At 44.6% G+C, this 19,161-nt stretch overlaps 1 protein-coding gene across 17 annotated transcripts in view; it reads left to right on the forward strand.

Moving 5' to 3' along the window:
• Positions 1-419: 419 nt before the first annotated feature.
• The window catches only part of LOC120894275 (casein kinase I), a 76,018-nt gene continuing 57,276 nt past the window's right edge, over positions 420-19,161 (forward strand). For all 17 annotated transcript variants that reach the window (XM_040296761.1, XM_040296762.1, XM_040296764.1 and 14 more), the window contains exons 1-3: positions 420-609; positions 10,928-11,283; positions 11,574-12,688. In XM_040296761.1, coding sequence (XP_040152695.1) covers positions 12,558-12,688 — 131 coding nt within the window. In that variant the 5' untranslated portion in view covers positions 420-609; positions 10,928-11,283; positions 11,574-12,557. The remainder of the gene's footprint in view (positions 610-10,927; positions 11,284-11,573; positions 12,689-19,161) is intronic.

Raw genomic sequence — 19,161 nt, forward strand, 5'->3', positions numbered from 1 at the left:
CTAGCGCTTCATGCTAAGGTCGCAAACCTTGGCGAAAGGGTCAAAGAAGGTCGAGTTTGGCGCAATTAGCAGCAAGCAGTTAGAAATCAAACACGAGAGAGACCGGACAAATTTTTAAGCGTGCGCATTAAGTTCGAATCGCCGTTGTCGAAAATTAATGGAAATAAATTTGTTTGTTACTAAAGTAACAGTTATCTTTTTAGTTTTTATGTTTATTTCACCCTATACAGCGTTTGCCATGTGTGAATTTGTCATATCGTTAAAATTGTTGTCTGGGAATCGGTGCGGCTGTGTGCTGCGTCTCTTTCTATCGCACGTGCTCCGCCTGCTTTGCTGAACAGTGGAAGAGCCATCTGTTTCTGCGTGGCCAAAATCGGTCGATAACAATTTAACTCAATTTCGACCACTATGTACTTACTATGTGTCCGTGCGACCGTGCAGTCGGTTTCCCGAGTGTGTGCGTGCCGTTTTCCGAGAGAGCAAAAATAGGCATTTACCCGAATTAACTGAACGCGTTCTGCATTTCTGCGTACACCCAACCGTGTGTGTGGAAGTTTTGCGAAGAAGAAGTTTAATGCTGCCGAAAATCCAGTTCAAGTCGTGAAAAAGGTAGAGTTTTCCGTGTAACACCGACTGTGTGCAGTAGTTACTTCACCATCATCGATTGTGCTGCGCCCATAGCGAAAAAGGTGTTGGGTGCGTTTTTTTCTCTCTCCTTCCATTCTATGTGCACGGTGAAAACGGGACGGGCACCATACAGAGGCGTAGGGAAGCAGAAAGAAAAGTAAGTTGGTGCCCAGTGTGTAGTCGAAGCGAGCTAAATGGTTTTGGTGAAATGTGCAGCGAGCGTTCTTGCACTGTGTGGGGAAAGTGAAAATTCGTTTCGCCATTTTTCAACCGCATTGCAACCATTTTTCCCGCTGGTGGAGTGAAGGGCGGAAAAGGCCTGTATTGTATGTGTTGGGAAGGGGGATTTTCTTTCTGCTCTCCTGCTGGAGGAAGTACAACTTCTTTTCCACCAGCTCGAAAGATGGTGGAAGAAATGGGTTTTCCGCGAAAGGTACCACCGTGCCCAGCATAATATACACACACGCAAGCCCAAGAAGAAGCAGGCGCAGGCTGGGAAGAGTTGGACATATTTTCGCTGTTGCGTGAAGCAAAAGAAGAGTGCAAAAACGAAACGCGCTGCGGACCGAACGCATACACACAGCAAGCGCATTGCATACGCGGTACGGGAGGGCCCCCGATAGATGGGTGTGTGTGTGTGTGGTTGTACTTATGGTGAATGTATGTGTGTTTGGTTGGGCCAGCCAGCGCTGTATGATGCGTTTGCATAAATGTGTTAGACCCTAGCCTAGGTTTGAATCGAAGTGTGTCGGTGTGTTTGAGTTTGTGTGCGTGTAAGCTGCTGAAGTTACCTGTCTGGCGTGTATGAGTGTTTATTTATGTGTGTGTTCGTAAGCTGAAGTGGATTACAAACTGACAGCTCTGCTCCGACAGCTCGATTTCGATTCGAGCAAGCTGCTCACTACTCGACAAAGTTAGAAAAGGGGCCCTAAGAAGGTTTGCGTGTGTGGGTCTTCGTGTGTACGCCCGATTCCCGTTCGTTGCGGGAGGTAATGTTGCGGGGACTGGCAGCCAAAATGACTTCAGTTGCTTGATTGGACGAAAGGAGTGGTTGAAATCATCTCCGTTAAGGATTTTGTGAGGAAAAAAGGCAAAGCCGGAAGATGGAATTGTATTATTCTGCTTAAGATCTATGGAAATGCTGTTGCAGCGAGCCAGAGTGATAATACGATTCCATATACCCCTCATGCAAGATCTTCACCCCTCCCTACACCACCACACCACGGATGAAGCGAATGAAAGCGGCCAATGACATTCCACCGTATCGACTGGATTGAACTGTTGTGCGGTAAGTACGTATGAGTCATGGTGTGTAGTAGCTTTGGAAGCATGTGCAATTATTTCGCTTCACCCAAAAACGAAAGCATATCTCACCCTGCACCCGCCTTAATTTCGGCCAGTAAGCGATTGTATTGTTCTGTGTTACCTATTTTAGATCTCTTCCAGAGAGGCACACCAAAGTGTTGAGCGTGTGTTATCTTATTTGGCTCATCACACCACACCACCATCGCTCACCGCTCCTCATCCAGTATGATGCTTGAACGGCGGCTGTAAAATCACGAAATGGCCACACCACCATCCATGGCCTTTCCCTTCTCCCAAGGGGTGTGCTGGAAGTCGTCTTCTTGGAAGTATTTAAAAGCATGACTCACCCACTCACCCCCCTGTGACCGAATGGTCGGGGCACCGGCTCGCAGGCAGTAACAGGGTTTCTTTCTTTTTTCTTCTGCTATGTGCCTGAAACCACCATCTCTCTTGCATTCCTTTCCCCCCAAAGGTGCGTAGATGGAGACGGCCGTGTTGCTTCTCTGTCACTCGAACGGCTTGTGCCCGAATCCGGGAATCAGCCGAGATTGATCGTATCGCTTTTGCCATAAATTTTCTGTCCGATCAACTGGTGGTAGTGGAGTAGTAGAGATCGTGTGTGGAGAGGTGACTGTTTCTGGTTCGGGTTGAGTTTATGCATATTTTTTTAAGGCAAACCTTTTTGTTTGCTTGTTGATCTAACGATATCTGCAAGCGAAGTAGAAATGTTCGTTTTTCTTTTAATGCAAACAATTCAATAGATTTAGAGAGAATGGTTGTGTTGTTGTAAAATAATTTTTTGGTTGTTTTAAACGTCGTCAAATGATACGAATTGATCGCGATCGATCTTTTAATCTTTTCTGTTCCGCTTTTCCCTGCTTCAAAGTGGAAAATTGCTCGCAAAATGGAAAATATTGTAGGCGTATGTTTTCAAAATCCCTGCTAAGTGGGAGCTTCTCAAACAGATTATTGTTGAAATTCCCGTTCTAGCAAGTTTTTTTTGCGCTTTCTGTAGCACCTGACGTTAGTTAAGAGCACTAAAAATACTACAATGTTTTTTACGATTTTCTTATTTTGTCATCACAACTGCCCTTGGACGTCGGCAGTGGTTTGACTCATTTCATTGAACACACTTCCCTTGTTTCATTCTATCTTATCATTAAGAATATATTTCATTAAGTGTATAATAGTGACGTCCTGGTTATGAGGGCAATCGATATTAGCTGTCCACGATCGAACCAACATAAAAATAATAATTAAGAATTTAATCAATTCAACACAGCCTACGTCTTATGATTAAGATAAAATGGGTGTTTTGGTTGAATTGTTAACTACCCAGGATTTATTGGTTTCATATGGTTCGATTAAACAATCATTAAAAAAAAGTCTAGTACTTCCTATAATTTCAAACTAGAAACCTCCATAATCGTTAAATTTTATAAAATTCCTCTCTTGATTTGTTTTATTTGCATTCCGTTCCATCGGTTCCCTTTTACCGACCATGCCAAACGTGCAGCATCTCGCTAAGCAAACAAGTTTAATTTAATTGAATTTAATTTGAATCCAAAAGTGGGTCAACCTGTGAACTACGAGGACAGACGCGGGGGGTCAGTGTTGCTGATCACGCATGATCATGGAAAACCATTACAGTTACCTTTTCTTTCGCCAACAGGTGATGACACATTTACACAACAGATCGATTAAAGATGGACCAGTGTTCACGCTCTCTCGTCTCTGCTCCCTACAGCTTCTAGGAACTAATTTCCGTTCAAAGAAATCGAAAAAAAAACTGGAACGATGAAAAGTGATTTGCGCGCCACCAACAACACCCACTGCACCAGCCAGTGAGGAGGGCAGGGAAGATGTAATAGAAAAACTAATGTTGCATGTAAACTCACGGGTGCTTAATTTACTCGCCTACATTTGCGCCTAGCCTGTTTGGAAGTGCTATTTTAGTCGCGGTTTGTTAGCGTTAGTGTACAGTTTTTCTTCTTTTGGTTTGTTTCATCCCCCAGTTTTCGTCTCACAGCAGCAGACGATCGCCAAATGGGATGCACGATCTTCACATTTTATTTGGTACACCCATGTGTACCCGCATGTGTGTGTGTGTTTGTACGTGGTTGAGCAAATTCCACCAATTCGCATAAAACCAATGCCACACCGTTTTGCGATTCTCTCAATGCCACTTCTTTGCACTGCAGCGCGTAGCCACCTGTTGTTTTCCTCTGCTGCTACTGCCCTGATGATGATGATGATGAGGAGCATGACGATGATGATGGGGTGCTGCTGCTGCTGACTCCGCTTGCATTATCCAACTCAAAAATCCGCCCAAGGGCAGATGGTAGTACAAGATGGGCTGTGGAAGGAAAAAGAAAAACACACTCACACACATATACACATATTCACACTCACCGAAAGATGTATAGTTTTGTTGCCTTACCTGGCCAGCATGATGGTGTGAGTAGTCAGTGTGTGAGGTCTAGCAAGAGCCAGATGGCTGGTGACTGGCTCCGCGAGTAGTTGCACTGGTCATTTTCTCCAACAGTGCCCGTACACGCGAGAAAGAAGGTCCCTTCGCGGCTGGAGTGCTGCTGCAAGAGAGACACGAAGGGAAGGTGTTGTGGAGAGGGCACAACCCGGTGTAGTAAAGGTTCCGTTATCAGCTGATACATGTCGGGATTGGCCCACTTTTGTTCGGTTGTGCGAGCGACATATCTCTCCCTGTGGTATTTCCAAGAAGCGATAGTTTATCAAAACACACGGTGCAATATGTAGTTGCTGCTAGCTTTCTATGAATTTTCGGCAATTTTGTAATCGTGCAATGTTAGGCTAGGCTAAGCACCATTCGGCTCGCAAGTCGCTTGTGGATCATTGTTGCCTAGAAGATGGCGTCACTTTTCTCTTCGTATATATTTTTTACGAAACTTTCAAGCGTTTTTATGCTTGGTTTATCATATTATTGGCTCTTTACGTGGCACTCTGGGCGCCAATACATGATCAACATTGAAAAGAACTCTCGGCGCCATGAGAGTTGCTATACTGAGAACAAAAACCCCGCCATGGATAAAGAAACTTTTGTCAATGAGTGTGATTATCAGCACCTTGGTAGGAGGAACTTGAAAGATAGATAAAATGTTATCAGTTTCTATACTGCGACAAAACCCGTCTATTCCCCCGATTGTAAAACCGAACCGTGCGTAATAATAGTCGTCGTCGCATAGGAAGTTTGCAGCAAGCAAGATAACGCTGCATGAATCGACTCATGCTATTATCAAGCAAGTGACTTCTTCTTTACAAAAACAAATGCTTGAACCTGTTGGGTTTTATGATCTCTACACACTTGGGGGAAAACAGTTGTCGGCAAGGAACAGAATGGTTTACTGTTTGAATTCCATGTTAGTAGAATTAGCTGCTTTTCGTTGCCACGGGTTCCTTCAAGCGTGGAAGCAGAAACGATGGGGAAAACTTAATCGAACCGGCTCCAGGCCCCCGAGTATTGGTGGACCCGCATATACAGTTGAATCAAATTGGCGTCCCAGATGATTGTTTTGTTGTCATCTGTGTGTGTGTGTGTGTATGTGTCATCTATGGTTTCTTCCCCGAATGATCATATAATAATCATCGAGTAGTTAGGAGCTGCCAACTGTTTGTTATTGATTGGTTTGTTTGCATGTTAATCATTAGAATCGGGTGTAGGTTGAAGAGGTTTGGTGGAGCTGCGGGAGTTGTTTGATAAATATCTTGCAAAGCGGAACCAATCTCTCCTCTGTGTGGAAATAGTGGTGCAGGACGATTGCTAGCTCGGTAGCATTGATTTGTGGAAGCAACCTTGGAGAAGTAGAAACGGTAGTATAATGTTCTCATGTGGCAAAGAAAAGTCTACCCTTCTGACGATTGAACTATTACTTTTGATTATGTATTATCTCAGTAATCAATTATGTATTATCCTTTTAATCAAATAAGTAAGTAGTTCAACTTTTTTCTAACTTTCTTTCTCTTCCTCTCATACTGATAATGCTGTGCGTGAACAGAATACAGAGTAATCCTTGTGGGACACGACATTACATACAGTTGTAAGCGCCATCATCATGTGGCAATATAATTATCATATTACGTTTAAGATAAAGTATCCAAAGAAAATTTGGCAAGACTTTTTATACTCTTCCTTGGTTGAGCTTTCCATTATTTTTAATTTCTTCAAAATAATTTAACCTCAATCCGTTGCTAATGTTTTAATGTACGTTAATGTACACGGATATTTATGTGTTTTCATACATAAATTTTCCTGGCACTCAATTGTTTGGTAAACTATTTCCTTTTTACGTTTGTTTTGACGGCTTATCCTCGCCTGTAAAAAGATGGAAGTTGCGGTCCTCTTCAGTGGCGCCTCGATTAAGTGTACACTATTTATAAGTTTGCTTTCTTCTATCTTCCTTTTTCCGGCGTTAGTCTTTTTAGTATTTTATCTTTCCTACCCAACACACTCGCATTCGCACTTTTTTGTTCGTATTTGTTCTCCCGTTTTCTCTTGTACTATCGTTGCTCTTTCTTCTGTTGGCCAGTATCCAGCTACTTTCGTTCAGTATTTGCACTTGATTTTCTTTTCATCTTTTTCACCCGTTTAACTTTTCCGTCTTGGATTCTGGTTTTCGTTGTGTGTGTGTGCGTGGTTTACGTTGTGCGTGCCAGAACTGCAGCAAGAGTCGTGTTTGCAATTTCATCCTTTTTGGGTACGGTTTTAGTCTCGATTGGATTGGATTTGGACACCGAACAAGAGCGATAGAGCTGGTAAGGAGTGTTCTACTTGCTTTCTTCTTTCCCCATCTTGCGCCCGTGAACCCCGTAGTCAGTGGATTTCAGCATTATTTTTGGAGCAACAAAAAAGCTATTTGGTATAAAAGCGAACGTCGGAAGGTGGATAATTCGTTTGCAGAGTCAATTATGCTGCTGCTGCTGCTGTGTGTTTCTTTAATACGTTTCTGTTCTTTTCTTGCAACTCACACTCGCACGGTTCTTCTGCTTTGCTTCCGTTTCGGCGCACCCCCGGCGTGTGTGTGTGTGTGTGTGTATCACTGATTCTACGGATGAATGAAAGGTGTAATGAAGGGAATCAATGGGGAAACATAAATAACACACAAAAGAAGTGGGCGATGATTTTGGGGCCGCCGCTGCTGCTGCTGCTATGCGTGTTTGTATGCGTACTTCGGAGGCCTGCTATTCCCGGCTTTTTTTTTATTTCCACTGAGCGAAGGAAATGATTTCCACATCCGCTGTGTGTTCGGAGGAGAGCGCTTTCTCGTAAACCTAACGATTGGGGAATTGTTGGCTGATTGCTGCAGCTTCTTATGGTATGGATACTGTGTGTGGGGTTACAAACCACCCCCTGCAAAATTGACACCTTTTGTTTCGTGTCCATGCACGCCAAGAATGTTACATGCCCTGGGCGTGCAGGCAAAAGTAAGTACACACGGCTGTACATTTGCAGGCCGTTTGCGATGCGATTTAGCACCAATTAGCACACCCATCTGCTTACACAACAAGCGCCTCTGCAGAAAGCGTCCATTTTTACATCACAATCGCGCTCGGGTTCGAAACCCCCTGTGGCGGAGAGGGGCGCGCTGGAAATCGTTTTCCTAATGACAGTAAAAGTCGAGCAGTTAGAGCTCGCCGCACGCAGCAGAACCGCTCGATTCGATCAACCGCTTTGACAGTTCATCGTACGGTGGTGGGGTCTTGATGGTGTGCGTCAGTCCGGGTCGGCGCTGTGTGTTGCACACAGAGTAGTGTAAGTACAGCTACTGGGAGTGTGCGTGCGTGCGTGTGTGTGTGTGGGTGAGTGTGTGAGAGCGAAGAGAGTGAGACAGGTTGAACAAGGGAGGGTGCGGTGTAGATTTCAATCGTTTTTCAAACAATCGGGTTTGGTTTTGGTGTGTGAGATTATCGTCGTGATTCTGGGTGAGCGCGCGAGAATTTGCATGTATGCAATTTTGCTGGAACAGAGGAGAGAGCGAGTGAGCAAGCTTCTAATCACTTTCTGCCTTATTTCTCTCTCCCACTCCCATTGACAGGTGTCCATAGCCGTGTGTCCGCCGCTGCAGCAAAACTCCGGATTTCAGAGTGTTGGAGGATGTGTAATTTGCAAGACCGAGAGGATCATCGGATCGGAGCTAGTGAAGAGGTCGTCTTTACCTTTGCCACCACCATCGCGTTCAAGTTAACACAACAGTCAAACCAGGCAGTAATGTGGACATTCGCATTCGAGAGATAGTGGAACAGTGTTGATACAAACACTGGAAAAGACACAAACTGCTCGACGCTATTTTATATCCGATCAGCTTCTCAGCGGCGCTCTGTAGGTGGGATTTTGTGCCTGGTTTTATTTTCAAGCTGCCTTCAAGCCCATGTTCAGGCCTAGTGTGCGTTTGGGTGTGCGTACCCTGCTGTGCGTGTGTGCAACGATGTGTGTGGGGCGCATGTATGCATATTGAAGGGTGTAGGAGACAGACACAACGACGACGGTGACACGACACCTACATACGCATTCTTCTCCCCGGAATGGATTGATGGATGTTACGCCCGGATGACGGTGGATTCCCCCCCGGGTGGTTATGGTGTGTGTGTGTGTCTCCAGAATATAGAAGCAATAGAAATAGTGTGCACGGTTGCGTGGTTATGTGTGCCGTGTGAGCCAATAAGTGACCTCCCGTTTGCGTGTGTGCGCGAGACAAAGTTGGTGTGTGATGCTGCCGTGAAGTGCGCACACTCTCAAATCAACACTTTTCTCCCAAAAAAACAAAAAAAACGGTGCGCGACTCTCCCGGGACACACTTTTCCCAGTGGTGTGTGCCTGTTTCCCCGTCAGTGTGGTGTGATGTTTGCACCAATACAAACAAACAGAAGCTGGTGTGTGTGTGTGTGGTGCTGGAGTTTGCTCGGCAAATTCTTCCGGTACCACCATTCCCCCGGTTTGCGTGTGTGTACGTGCGCGCTCAGGTGTGGGCGTGTGTGGGGTTTGTGCTTTTTCACTGTGTGCTTTTCTCACACTAATGACGTACGTACGATCGATGAGTGAGGAGAGCGACGAGATTAACTGAGCGTACGGAAGAGCAATAGAATGAGAGAGAGAGCGAGAGAGGGGGGTCTCCCGAGAGAGACAGAGAGCAAGACGTGCACAGAATTCCGGTAGGCTTTGTGGATGGTGACGACCACGACGACCGTACGTCGCATCCCACTGAGACTGAGGAAAATTGCTGGTGTAGAATTGGTGGAAAATCGATTTTTCCTCGTTTTTGCATTCGTGCGTTCGTGCAAAGTGACACATCGAATCGTGTGTGTGTGTGTGTGTGTGTGTGTGTGTGTGTGTGTGTGTGTGTGTGTGTGTGTGTGTGTGTGTGTGTGTCGTGCACGACGCTTCAAATGACGTTTGGCGTTTCTTATTCGCGCACGATAATGCCATGTTTCAAGGGGAAACACATGCTAAACTTTGCATAAATTTATTATGAAATTTGTTTGATTGTTTTAGATAACAATCATAGAAGTTGTTATTCTACTGTGGAGCTTTTTTGTGTGTGTTAGAGGCTCGGTTAAAAGATTTCCTTTTTTATCTTTTTGTTGCGCTTTGTTATCAAAGACGGATCAGGTGGTGTGTGTGAGTGTGTGTGTGCGTATGTTTGGCATTAGCTCGGTATGCTATGCGTCCAGACATTGATAATGGATTATGTGATAATGAGCCAGCGGCCCCCGCCTTTTGCTTGCCGTTGCCCGTTTTGACAAACCACCCAAGCGTTGTGGTTGAAGTAGTCGCTGCCAGTCTGGCGCTAAGGTTGCTGGGTGTTTGACGCACATTGTGCACATTCTACGAAGAAGTTGTGCCCCGGTGGTAATTCAGCAATATCGGGTGATATCGTTATTACCTTCCGCCTCCTAATCACAGCACAAAGTACAAATGACACGCGGAAAACACACGCACACCACCGCGCCGAAGTGCATCGACACAAAACGCACGAAAGGGGAACGACAAAAACGACAGCAGAGCACACTGCATACACTCGAATGCGTCCGTGAGATGATTGAAATTCCGCATTAGAAGAAGCAATAGAGAGAGAGCAAACGTCAACTCAACTGTGTGTACAGCTGTATATGTGTGTGTGGCTACTGTAGGTGTGTGCGTTTGTTGGGCAAAGTGTCCTTTGTGTAGCTGCGCCCGTATATATGAGTGGAGTGGTAGACGTGTGTGATGGTGTGCGTGTTCAATTTCTAAATAGTAGTGCGCGCATACCTCGCCATGCTCTTAGTTGCGAGTGTGTGTGTGGGTGTGTGGGTGTCGTCCTTTTGAGTGTGAATCTAATGGACAAACCTCGCACGCGCGCGCCTTTTGTCACGTCATTGATGGGGATGATTTAAAAAAGAAAAGACCCTCTCTTTCTCTCTCTCTTTGTATTTTCCACGCGCACAAACACACTCACGAACGGCGGGGAGTCAAGCGCACAGTCTATTTTCGGATATTAAACCAAAGGATCATATCGCCCCTTGACATCTTGTTGCAGAAAATCGACGATATAGCCCAACGGGAAAGGCAAAAACTACTACCAAATAGTGCGTGTTCTTTCGCACCTGTGTATGTGTGTGTGTGTGTAAGCAGGAACGACAGAAAATCACGCGTCAAATGGACATTACCTTCCAGCTTCTCTGGTGTGTATCCTGGTTGAAGGAACCGTACGGTGGGGCCTGTAATTAGGACACCAAAATAGCACAACCACGCTCGTAACCTCCATATAACCTCTCCGGATATTCCGTCAAACCGGAAGGGCAATATATTATGGTTGAATTAGGCAGGCTAGAAAAACAAAAACGAAGTTAATTTGGGTGAAGTTGGCGGAGTAGTAGTAGTAATATATAATTCCATATAAAACAATGTCACATATTTCCAGGAGTTGGTGTAAACCCTCATAGCATTTGAAATAATAAATAATGCGAATTTTTATTTTTATTGCAGAACAACACATCCTGGACAACCTGACGTCCTTTAACCGCCATACCACATTGAAACACGGTACGCGCCTGTTAGTGGGTGGGTGAGAGAGTGTATTTGTGTGTGAGCGTGTTTCAAACAATGTGATAAAAGTGGAGTCATCCGTTACATAAAAAGGAATTACGCACAAAAAACGAAAAAACCAAAAACGCTTCAATAGTCGATTGTGCAGTGCTGGGGACAGACCGTGACAAAGTGACATACAACCATGGGTTTCAGCTAGTGACCAACAACTGCTTCTAAACAGCTGCTGCTGTTTCTCTTAACGAGTGTGTGTCCTTTCTTGAGCCCACGGAATAATAGGTAGTGTGTGTGTGCAGGTGATTAAAATGCAATAGAAGAAAAGAGAAGGAGTGAACCGTCCGGCGGTTGTGCGGTGTGTCTTCAAGCACAGTTTTATCATTTAAAAAAAACCCCGACCCACCAGCTGGAATAGTGCAACACCAAATCTGCATTTGTTGATCATCCTTAAAAGCGCTCGCGCGCACTCCTAATCCTAGTTGGCATAGTGCACTGTTTGCCTGTGGCTGTGTGCGTGTGAGCGAGTGTGTGTGTCGTATTAATTCGTCTTTCTGTTTCAATTTCGATTTTATTTTCCACCAAAATATAGTATTGTGCCCGGGAAATGCAATCGATCCGTTATAGCGCCGCCAACCCTGAACGTCGAATGCTGTGCCCGACACGGTGCTGCTGCCAATAACGGCGAAGCTTGAGAAAGTGTGTGTGTGTGTGTGAGTGTGTTGTGTGAGTTGTTGTTTTTTTTCTGTTGCGTTTCCATTTCCGTTTCCGGCTGCGCTGTGTTCGGTTTTTGTTTTGTGCGAAACGCCCTGTGCCCGTTGCAAGAGCGGAAGAATGAGCAGCAAACTTACAACAGTGCGGTGCATATAGCAGTGTTAGTGCGTGTGTGTTTGTGTGCGTGTGGATACCGGTGGCGTGTGTGTGTGTGTCGGTGTGTGGTGGGGTGTGTTAGACCACACCAGGTTCATCTTGCCGGGGATTACCACCGCCCGGTTTATCAACGCAACTTCTAATAAAAACCCTTTTCCATCAAGCGAAAGAGATAGAGAAAGAGAGATAGAGAGAGGAGTAATATTCCGGAACAGCGTCTTACGGTACATTGTGGGTGGTAAAAGAAGGAGAATAAAAAAACCCGGCACACCGGCCAAACTCGAAACGGCGAACTCGGCTGGACGCGTGGGTGGTGGACGCGTTGCCGCGGGGGCGTGTTGTGTGCTGTGGTGTGGTTGTTGTTGGCAGGAGGAAAGCCCACGACGAAAAACAGGCGTCGAAAGTTGCAAGAAAGCTTGCGCTTGCTGGCAGAGATCGCAACAGAAACGTTAAAACGATTTTTTTTGAAAAAGAAAAAGAAGAAGTGTACAGTTTGTATGTGTCAATGTGTTTTTGTTGTTGTTGTTGTGAATTAGTCCCAAGGAAAAGCAGTGTATAGAAACGGTGCAGTGCTGCACACAACAACACACAACTTCCTCCAGCATCTACAGCGGTTTTCTTCCTTCCTTCCCCACCCCCACCCCGAATCGTTCGTGTCCGCAAGTGAAACTACCAACCGGACGACAACTTGGCGACAGAACCGAAAATGCAGCGCCGCGGCGAGGGCAAGGACCAGCAGCAGCAGCAGCAACAGCCATCGCAACCGGCGCGAGCTGCTGGCGAGGCGGGCGTTGCCGGCGGAGGAGGCCGTGACCGTGACGTCGCCCGACAGACAAGGTGAGTGGGGTATGGCCTTTGCGGGGGGAGATGAGGATTAGAGTATTTTAGCAAACATAGCCCGTATGTGTGGGGCGAGCTGAGTGTGTTCAACAATCTGACAAATATTTGAAGGGTTTCGCAACAGTTGGTAAAACATATGGAACCAAAAAAAAAAACAAATACCAATCTAATGCCAACAGTTCTCCAATGTCTAAAGATGGCATTAAACTGCAGTTGATGAAAAATGTCAGGAAACGTGTGAGATTTTTGAAGAATTAAGATTTATCCTTCAATTATCTCAAAAGCAACATGCTCTGGATATCAGGATGCTGTTAAAGTTGTCTCATTATCGTATGAGCCGTCCAAAACAGCCAATGTTAATGCGTGCACAAGCTTTTCCCTTTACCAGCTGACCCGGTAATGGATGTCCACCGCTCGGAGAACTTCTTCTCATATTCCACATTATAAACTCTCTCCCCTGAACTATCTAACTGCTGCCATTCCGAACACAGGTGCTAGTAGTAGGACCAACTCTAATGTCCCACGGCAGCGGCAAGGCTGTGGACGTTATCTGAAGTAGGTGTGTGTGTGTATGTGGCTGCTGAAAAATCACCTGTCCCGTCTTAATGTGCGTGTGTGTCCCGACAGGAGGGACAGGCCCGGCGACCTCCCCCTCCGGCTGCCGGATAAGATAAGAAACGAAAGTGGGCTGGGGAGAAAAAAAACGGGAGGGTTGGGTTGATAGTGCTGTTGTTTGCTCGTGCGCTTGCTGCGATCGTCAAGTTGTGTGGCAGAGAAAACAGACCTTCAAATGCTGGGTAGAGTGGCAAGGAAGGGCTGTGGTGGTGGTCTCTTCGTTCGTTATCAGTTTGATTTATTTGTTAGGTGTACAGTTAGCCCGGCACTGAGGTGTGCTGAGCGATGCCTGATACGTGGAGGTGCGTGGTGCTAGAAAATAAGTGCCCGGTGCTTTCAATTGCACAAGTAGTGACGTATTTATGCGACACTTTGAAAAGCTGGAGACATTGATTAAGCTTTTTTAAGTTTTTTAATTGACAAAGCTCTTCACCGGGTTTATACAGTGCTCTGCTCAGTTCCAATGGAACAAACGCTAAATCACAACAATTATTTTCGCTCAGTGCAGTTGCTTACATTACCTGCAGACACACTCCAGCCAATTTATTATAAATCGATAAGTATCCTTAATAGCAGCTAAACGGGGACTTAGACAAAATAGCGCTTGTTGCGTTTATCGGCCAGCTCAACCCTCCCCGTGCTCGAGTAGGCACTTTAGGCCATCACGTGTGTTGTCCGTACGCCAAGGAGTGGAGTGGCAGTGTGCTCCAGTTGCGTATCACTTGCGCCTCATCACCGCCGCACCGCTTCCAGCAGACATGCAGCCATATCCCAGTGTTGACCCTGACGTTTAGCAACTTGGCTACGCGTACGAAGTCAACAGCAAAGCATGCGATAATTGGCTAGATCTTGTTGCCGTTTGGCGTTCGTAATCCGCTTCCAATCCAATAAACTGATCACGTACGGTACGGTGATGAGTTGAGGGAGCCCCGGGATATTGTGAAGTCGTGGAATGGTCAATCGAGAAGTTTGGAATTGTTTGCTGCTCTGTTTAGCTGTTCTGTCACGTTATCCACGTGCGCGCGCACTGTCTGTACACCTTTGTCAGTATGTTGATTCCCATTTGCGAATGCTGTGTGCACTGTTTGCAACGCCGATTAAAATACACTATTGGAGGAATGCAGTATATAGTTATAACTCAAATTAATAAAATAAAATGCATCAATCTTTTTCAAAATATGGGCCCCTTTCCGTCGTATATCGTAGGCTGAAATGTCAGCCTATTAGCTGTTTGTATTGTATAGCAGTTTTCGAGCAGCTATCAAAATGGGTATAACATACGGGTGGGCTTATCCCAAGGTGTATGTATTTAGAATGTTGATTTGTATCGCTTCTGCTTCAGAAGTTTATTTACAGTCGTTGCCACCAAATTTTGGCTCTAAGGCATCAATTTTTGACAGTGCGCATCAATTTTTGACTCTAACGCACCTATTTTTGTCTGTAAGTCATCAATTTTTGACTCTTGTAGGAGTAATGACAATTTTACAAGGTATTTAAGCAGATTTTTAACAATTGACATTCCACAACTCATAAAAAATACAAAAACTGTGTAAATTGGTTGTTTCTTGAGAAAAAATGATTAAATTTTAGAATTTCTAAAGCTTTTGTTTACAGCTGAAAATACGTGCCAATTTTTTTCACTCCATTAAAACTGCCAAAATCAGCAAAACAAATGTTTTATGTTATATTCTATCGATAAAGTTATTCACTACTTAACTTAATTTCATTCTATTCAGAACACACAGTTTCAGAAATTACGTAAAATTTTGTAAATAAAGCGATTGACTCACAGTCAAAACTAGATGCCTTCGAGGCAAAAAATGATGCGCACTGTCAAAAATTGATGCCTTCGAGGCAAAAATCGTGAAACGCTGTCAAAAATTGGTGCCTTCGAGACAAAAATAAGTGAGTTAGAGTCAAAATTTAGCGGCAACGACTGTAACAGTTTATTGTGTATTTGTCAAGTTACCAGAAAGCCTGTTTGAGCAAACATTTTCACCCGTTTTGTCAAAAAATGACGTTTCTAATGTGGTTATTAAAAACAGGCTATGAGACCACCTACACTTTGATTACACACACCACTTGTTCAGGTTAAATAATGAAAAATAATGAAAAATCGTAAAAGCTCTATCTGTCTGACTGTCGGCGTCCACGTTCTCCAAGTCAGTAACCGCCATCGCATTTTTCTTTCTTCGCCGTTCATTGCTCCTATCGCGCTTGTCAACCGTAAGACGTTTGACTCAGGCGCTAAATCCTAACGTCTTCCGGCTGATTAGACGGAACATCACCAAATCTCTTTAATGGACCTTGGGATATATGAAAACACGACCTTGTTTTGATTTTTTTTTGAGCATGTACTCGAATCTAATTCTAGCTTTGAGGCTGAAATAATCTAGGTTGAACATCGCGTACTAGTTTTGTGTGTGGTTTTGCATGGAGTGTTGATATGACTTCAGCCGCCAACTGTCAAGCTCCACATAAAAAAGCTGGCTAGTATCGTGAAAGGCCCCTATGTCACATTGGTTAATACGATATTTGAACGTAAACGTTGGGCGTTAATGTTGATTTTTATCTAATTAAATAAACTCGTACCTCGGATGTTTCCAATTTTACACCAATTCTTAACTGACCTCTTTCTCTTCCTAGACCATCGGTTTTCAACCGATGGGGAATTTTGAACTTTTTGGGTGGGAATTTTTGATCGAAATTTCGCTAAATATCATGGGTTGCTACGCTCACTCCCCGCCCAAGATCTTGTGAGGGGGGGGATGAAATCCTACTGCACCCTAAATTGCGGGAAAAGCTGCAAAAAGGTTAAAAACCATTGTCCAAGACCATGTAAATGGAAATACAATCTTTGCTCTAGTGATGGGCAACGGTGCCGTGGATCCATCTGGCTTTTATTCTGTTTTCCACAATGTGTGTTTTTTATCCTTATTTCCCCATTGGGAAAATGCGGAAATCAGGAACATCAGCTCATCGATACTAATGCAGTCAGTATGAAAATTTTATTATTATCCCATTCTGGAAGACATCTAAAGGACTTGAAATTGTATGGGAAGAGCTAATCGTAAATCAACTTTCGCGCAACTTAATCCTCTAATTGTGCTCCATGCTCTTCTGCTGCACTCTCCCCCAAGAATGCATGCCTTTCTTCTAGTTGCTGGGTTCGTTTGACTTTTTTCTGTTCCGGATTGAACCCTTCTGTTCCAGTTTTCCGAAACCGGTATGAAACATGCTTGGTATGTGTGTGTGTGTGCGTATATATATATAGGCACATAGGTTGAATCGAAGTTTTCACGCTTTAATGCACTGTACCATACCTCTTTAAGCAAAGCATTTTTCTCCAAATCAACCAGGCGGCCAACCGAACCACTGTTTCAGCGAGCGTGTCTTTCTTCTAATAATATCCCGTTGGTTGGTCCACCGCCTGTCCACATTCTGCAGGACAATCTTCATTCTTGACTGCGTGTTTACAGCCACCTCCAGACACCATTTTCTCTTCTCCCCATAATCTTGAGCCGAAGGAGGAAGCTTCGCCTGTATTGTCCGTGGAATTCAAACGTGCAAAATCCGGTTCTCTTTCACTGACCTCGTCTCCTTGCAGTACCAGCCACGAATCTTACCTTGTTGGACTTGTTTGTGTGGCCCAGTTGCTGTGGGCGCACTGGATGCTCTTGGTACGTTGCGTGATGGGAAGATGGGAATGTGTTTTAGCGCCCCCTTCCTAGCCAGTCGCGCACAACATCAAACGCCAGCGCAGTACCGGTGTGCCCCGGTCGTCTTTGGTCCGCTGGTCGATTCCGCGTGCGTGTGTACTGTGTGGTAAATTTTAATTGCTTCCCTCTTTCGCGACACCATTTCTGTATGACACACACACACACACACAAACCAGTACTGTAGCATACTCACCTGCGTTCGCGAAATCCATCATCGTCATTCAGTCATCAATAGGCGAGCGTGAATACCGAAAGTGCCGACTTAATTGCGAATCCTTTGAGTAGTCTGTAGGAGGCAGCGGCGGAAGCCGTCGATGACAATTCCCCAGACAGCGACAATGTAACACGAAACGCAATTATCCCACTCTTTGGCGGATGGAAGCGTAAATTACTGCCCTTATTCATCCACAGACACACACACACTGCCGGAGGAAGTAGTTGCAAAATCGTGTTTTGAAAAGCTCGGATGCACTTCTTCCAACCACCAACCGTCCGGGGTGGGGGGGCGGGTGACGCTTATATTAAAAGCCACCACCCGTTAGATAGGTTGTGTTTTATGAATTGTTGCTGAATGTGTGTGAAAAGGAAAAGAAAAACGGTTCGCCCAATTGTCCCGGCTGGATTTTTTCCCACCGATAAACCGATTGTGAAATGGGTGGTAGGTACTATTTTTTGTCTTGTTTCGTGTGTCATGTTCCGCCACTGCCTGTGTTATGCAAAATTATCACTTTCATTAGTCGGCAGACGGACGTTAATGTACGCGCGCGCGCACACCCTTGTCTGCGTCTCGTAATATAAGGGTTGGAGGGGTTGTGGAGAATGTGGATAAATCTGCATGGGTGGGCACACATATCATCCATACACTATCAGCGTAATATGTGTGGTGAAGGTTGTGATGTAACAAGCATGTATTTTTTATCTACCTTCCCCCCAAACCTTTTCTAGGTAAAAGTTTTGAGTTTTTTTTAACAAAAATAATTGCAATATGTCTGTATCAGTTGTATATTTAATTTCATATAAGTTTGCACATATAAGTCGATAATAGAGGGTTTTCCAGGGGTTCTCATAGTTGTGGGACACTTCCTTGACTCTTTCTTATAGGAAGTGAACTTCTGAATGTGAGTGAATTGGACTTTATGATACCCTTTTTGGACAGGCTTCTTGGATATTCCTATTGGAATTGTCCTACGAGTGTGCTATAGAGTCCAATTCCCATTACATTAAGTTCATTTCACGTCAGAAAGAGTCAATAAAATGTCCCACAGCTATGAGAACTCCTGAAAAACCCTGAAACAATGGGAGTGCCATTGCCAATGCCAGTGGAAAACGATTAGCAGATAAAACAGCCAATAATCGTGTGTGCAACACATCTATCGGCTTATCAGCTGCTGTTCGGTTCTGTTCCCTGTTTGCTGCATTTCTCCCTTATTTTGCACTTATCAGTTTATCCCAAATCCCAGCTACAGAAAAGCCATTGAAAATCTATCACTTGCTGCGACAAACCTATTCGAACATATCTTATCAATGTAAGACAGAGAAACCAAGTATATGCAACCAGTGCAGTGCGCCCGTAACAAAGATACAGGAAAGAGTTAACGCCATAATCGCAAGGCTGCCGAGACTTCCTATTTGTTTGTGCCGCTGAATAAGGCTGCCCCTGTTTATGCATTGCATTATGTCAATCGGTTATCTGTGTACAAACCACTTCACCCCCGGGTGTAGCAAAGTGTTTGCTTTACGGGCGCAATTAAATAATTCTACGAACATGTGTGGGTACAGATTCACAGATGCCTTTGACTAATGTCCACAGCGGATACCGCTGAAATCCCGTAAGTGTGTCGTTACTAAGCTCCAGGAAGCTTTTTTTTAATACATTTCAGATAACTGACCGCTCACAGCTTTACGCAGGTGGGTGCGTTGTGCGTGCCTGTAGGGGCATGATTTTCGTTGAATGGAAAAGTGTTAATGTTTTTTTTTCTTCATATTTTTAAAGCATATAGCGTTATGTGTTAATATTAAAATGCACTGTTCTTGAATGAAACATTCGATTTTTTATTCAACACGAAGAACATTTAAAAATGGTCAATATTGATGGGCACACCACACCGTAAGGCTCAGGCATTTGTGATGTCTTTC

Source organism: Anopheles arabiensis, chromosome 2 (assembly GCF_016920715.1).
Source record: "Anopheles arabiensis isolate DONGOLA chromosome 2, AaraD3, whole genome shotgun sequence".
In the NCBI taxonomy this organism is placed as follows: domain Eukaryota; kingdom Metazoa; phylum Arthropoda; class Insecta; order Diptera; family Culicidae; genus Anopheles; species Anopheles arabiensis.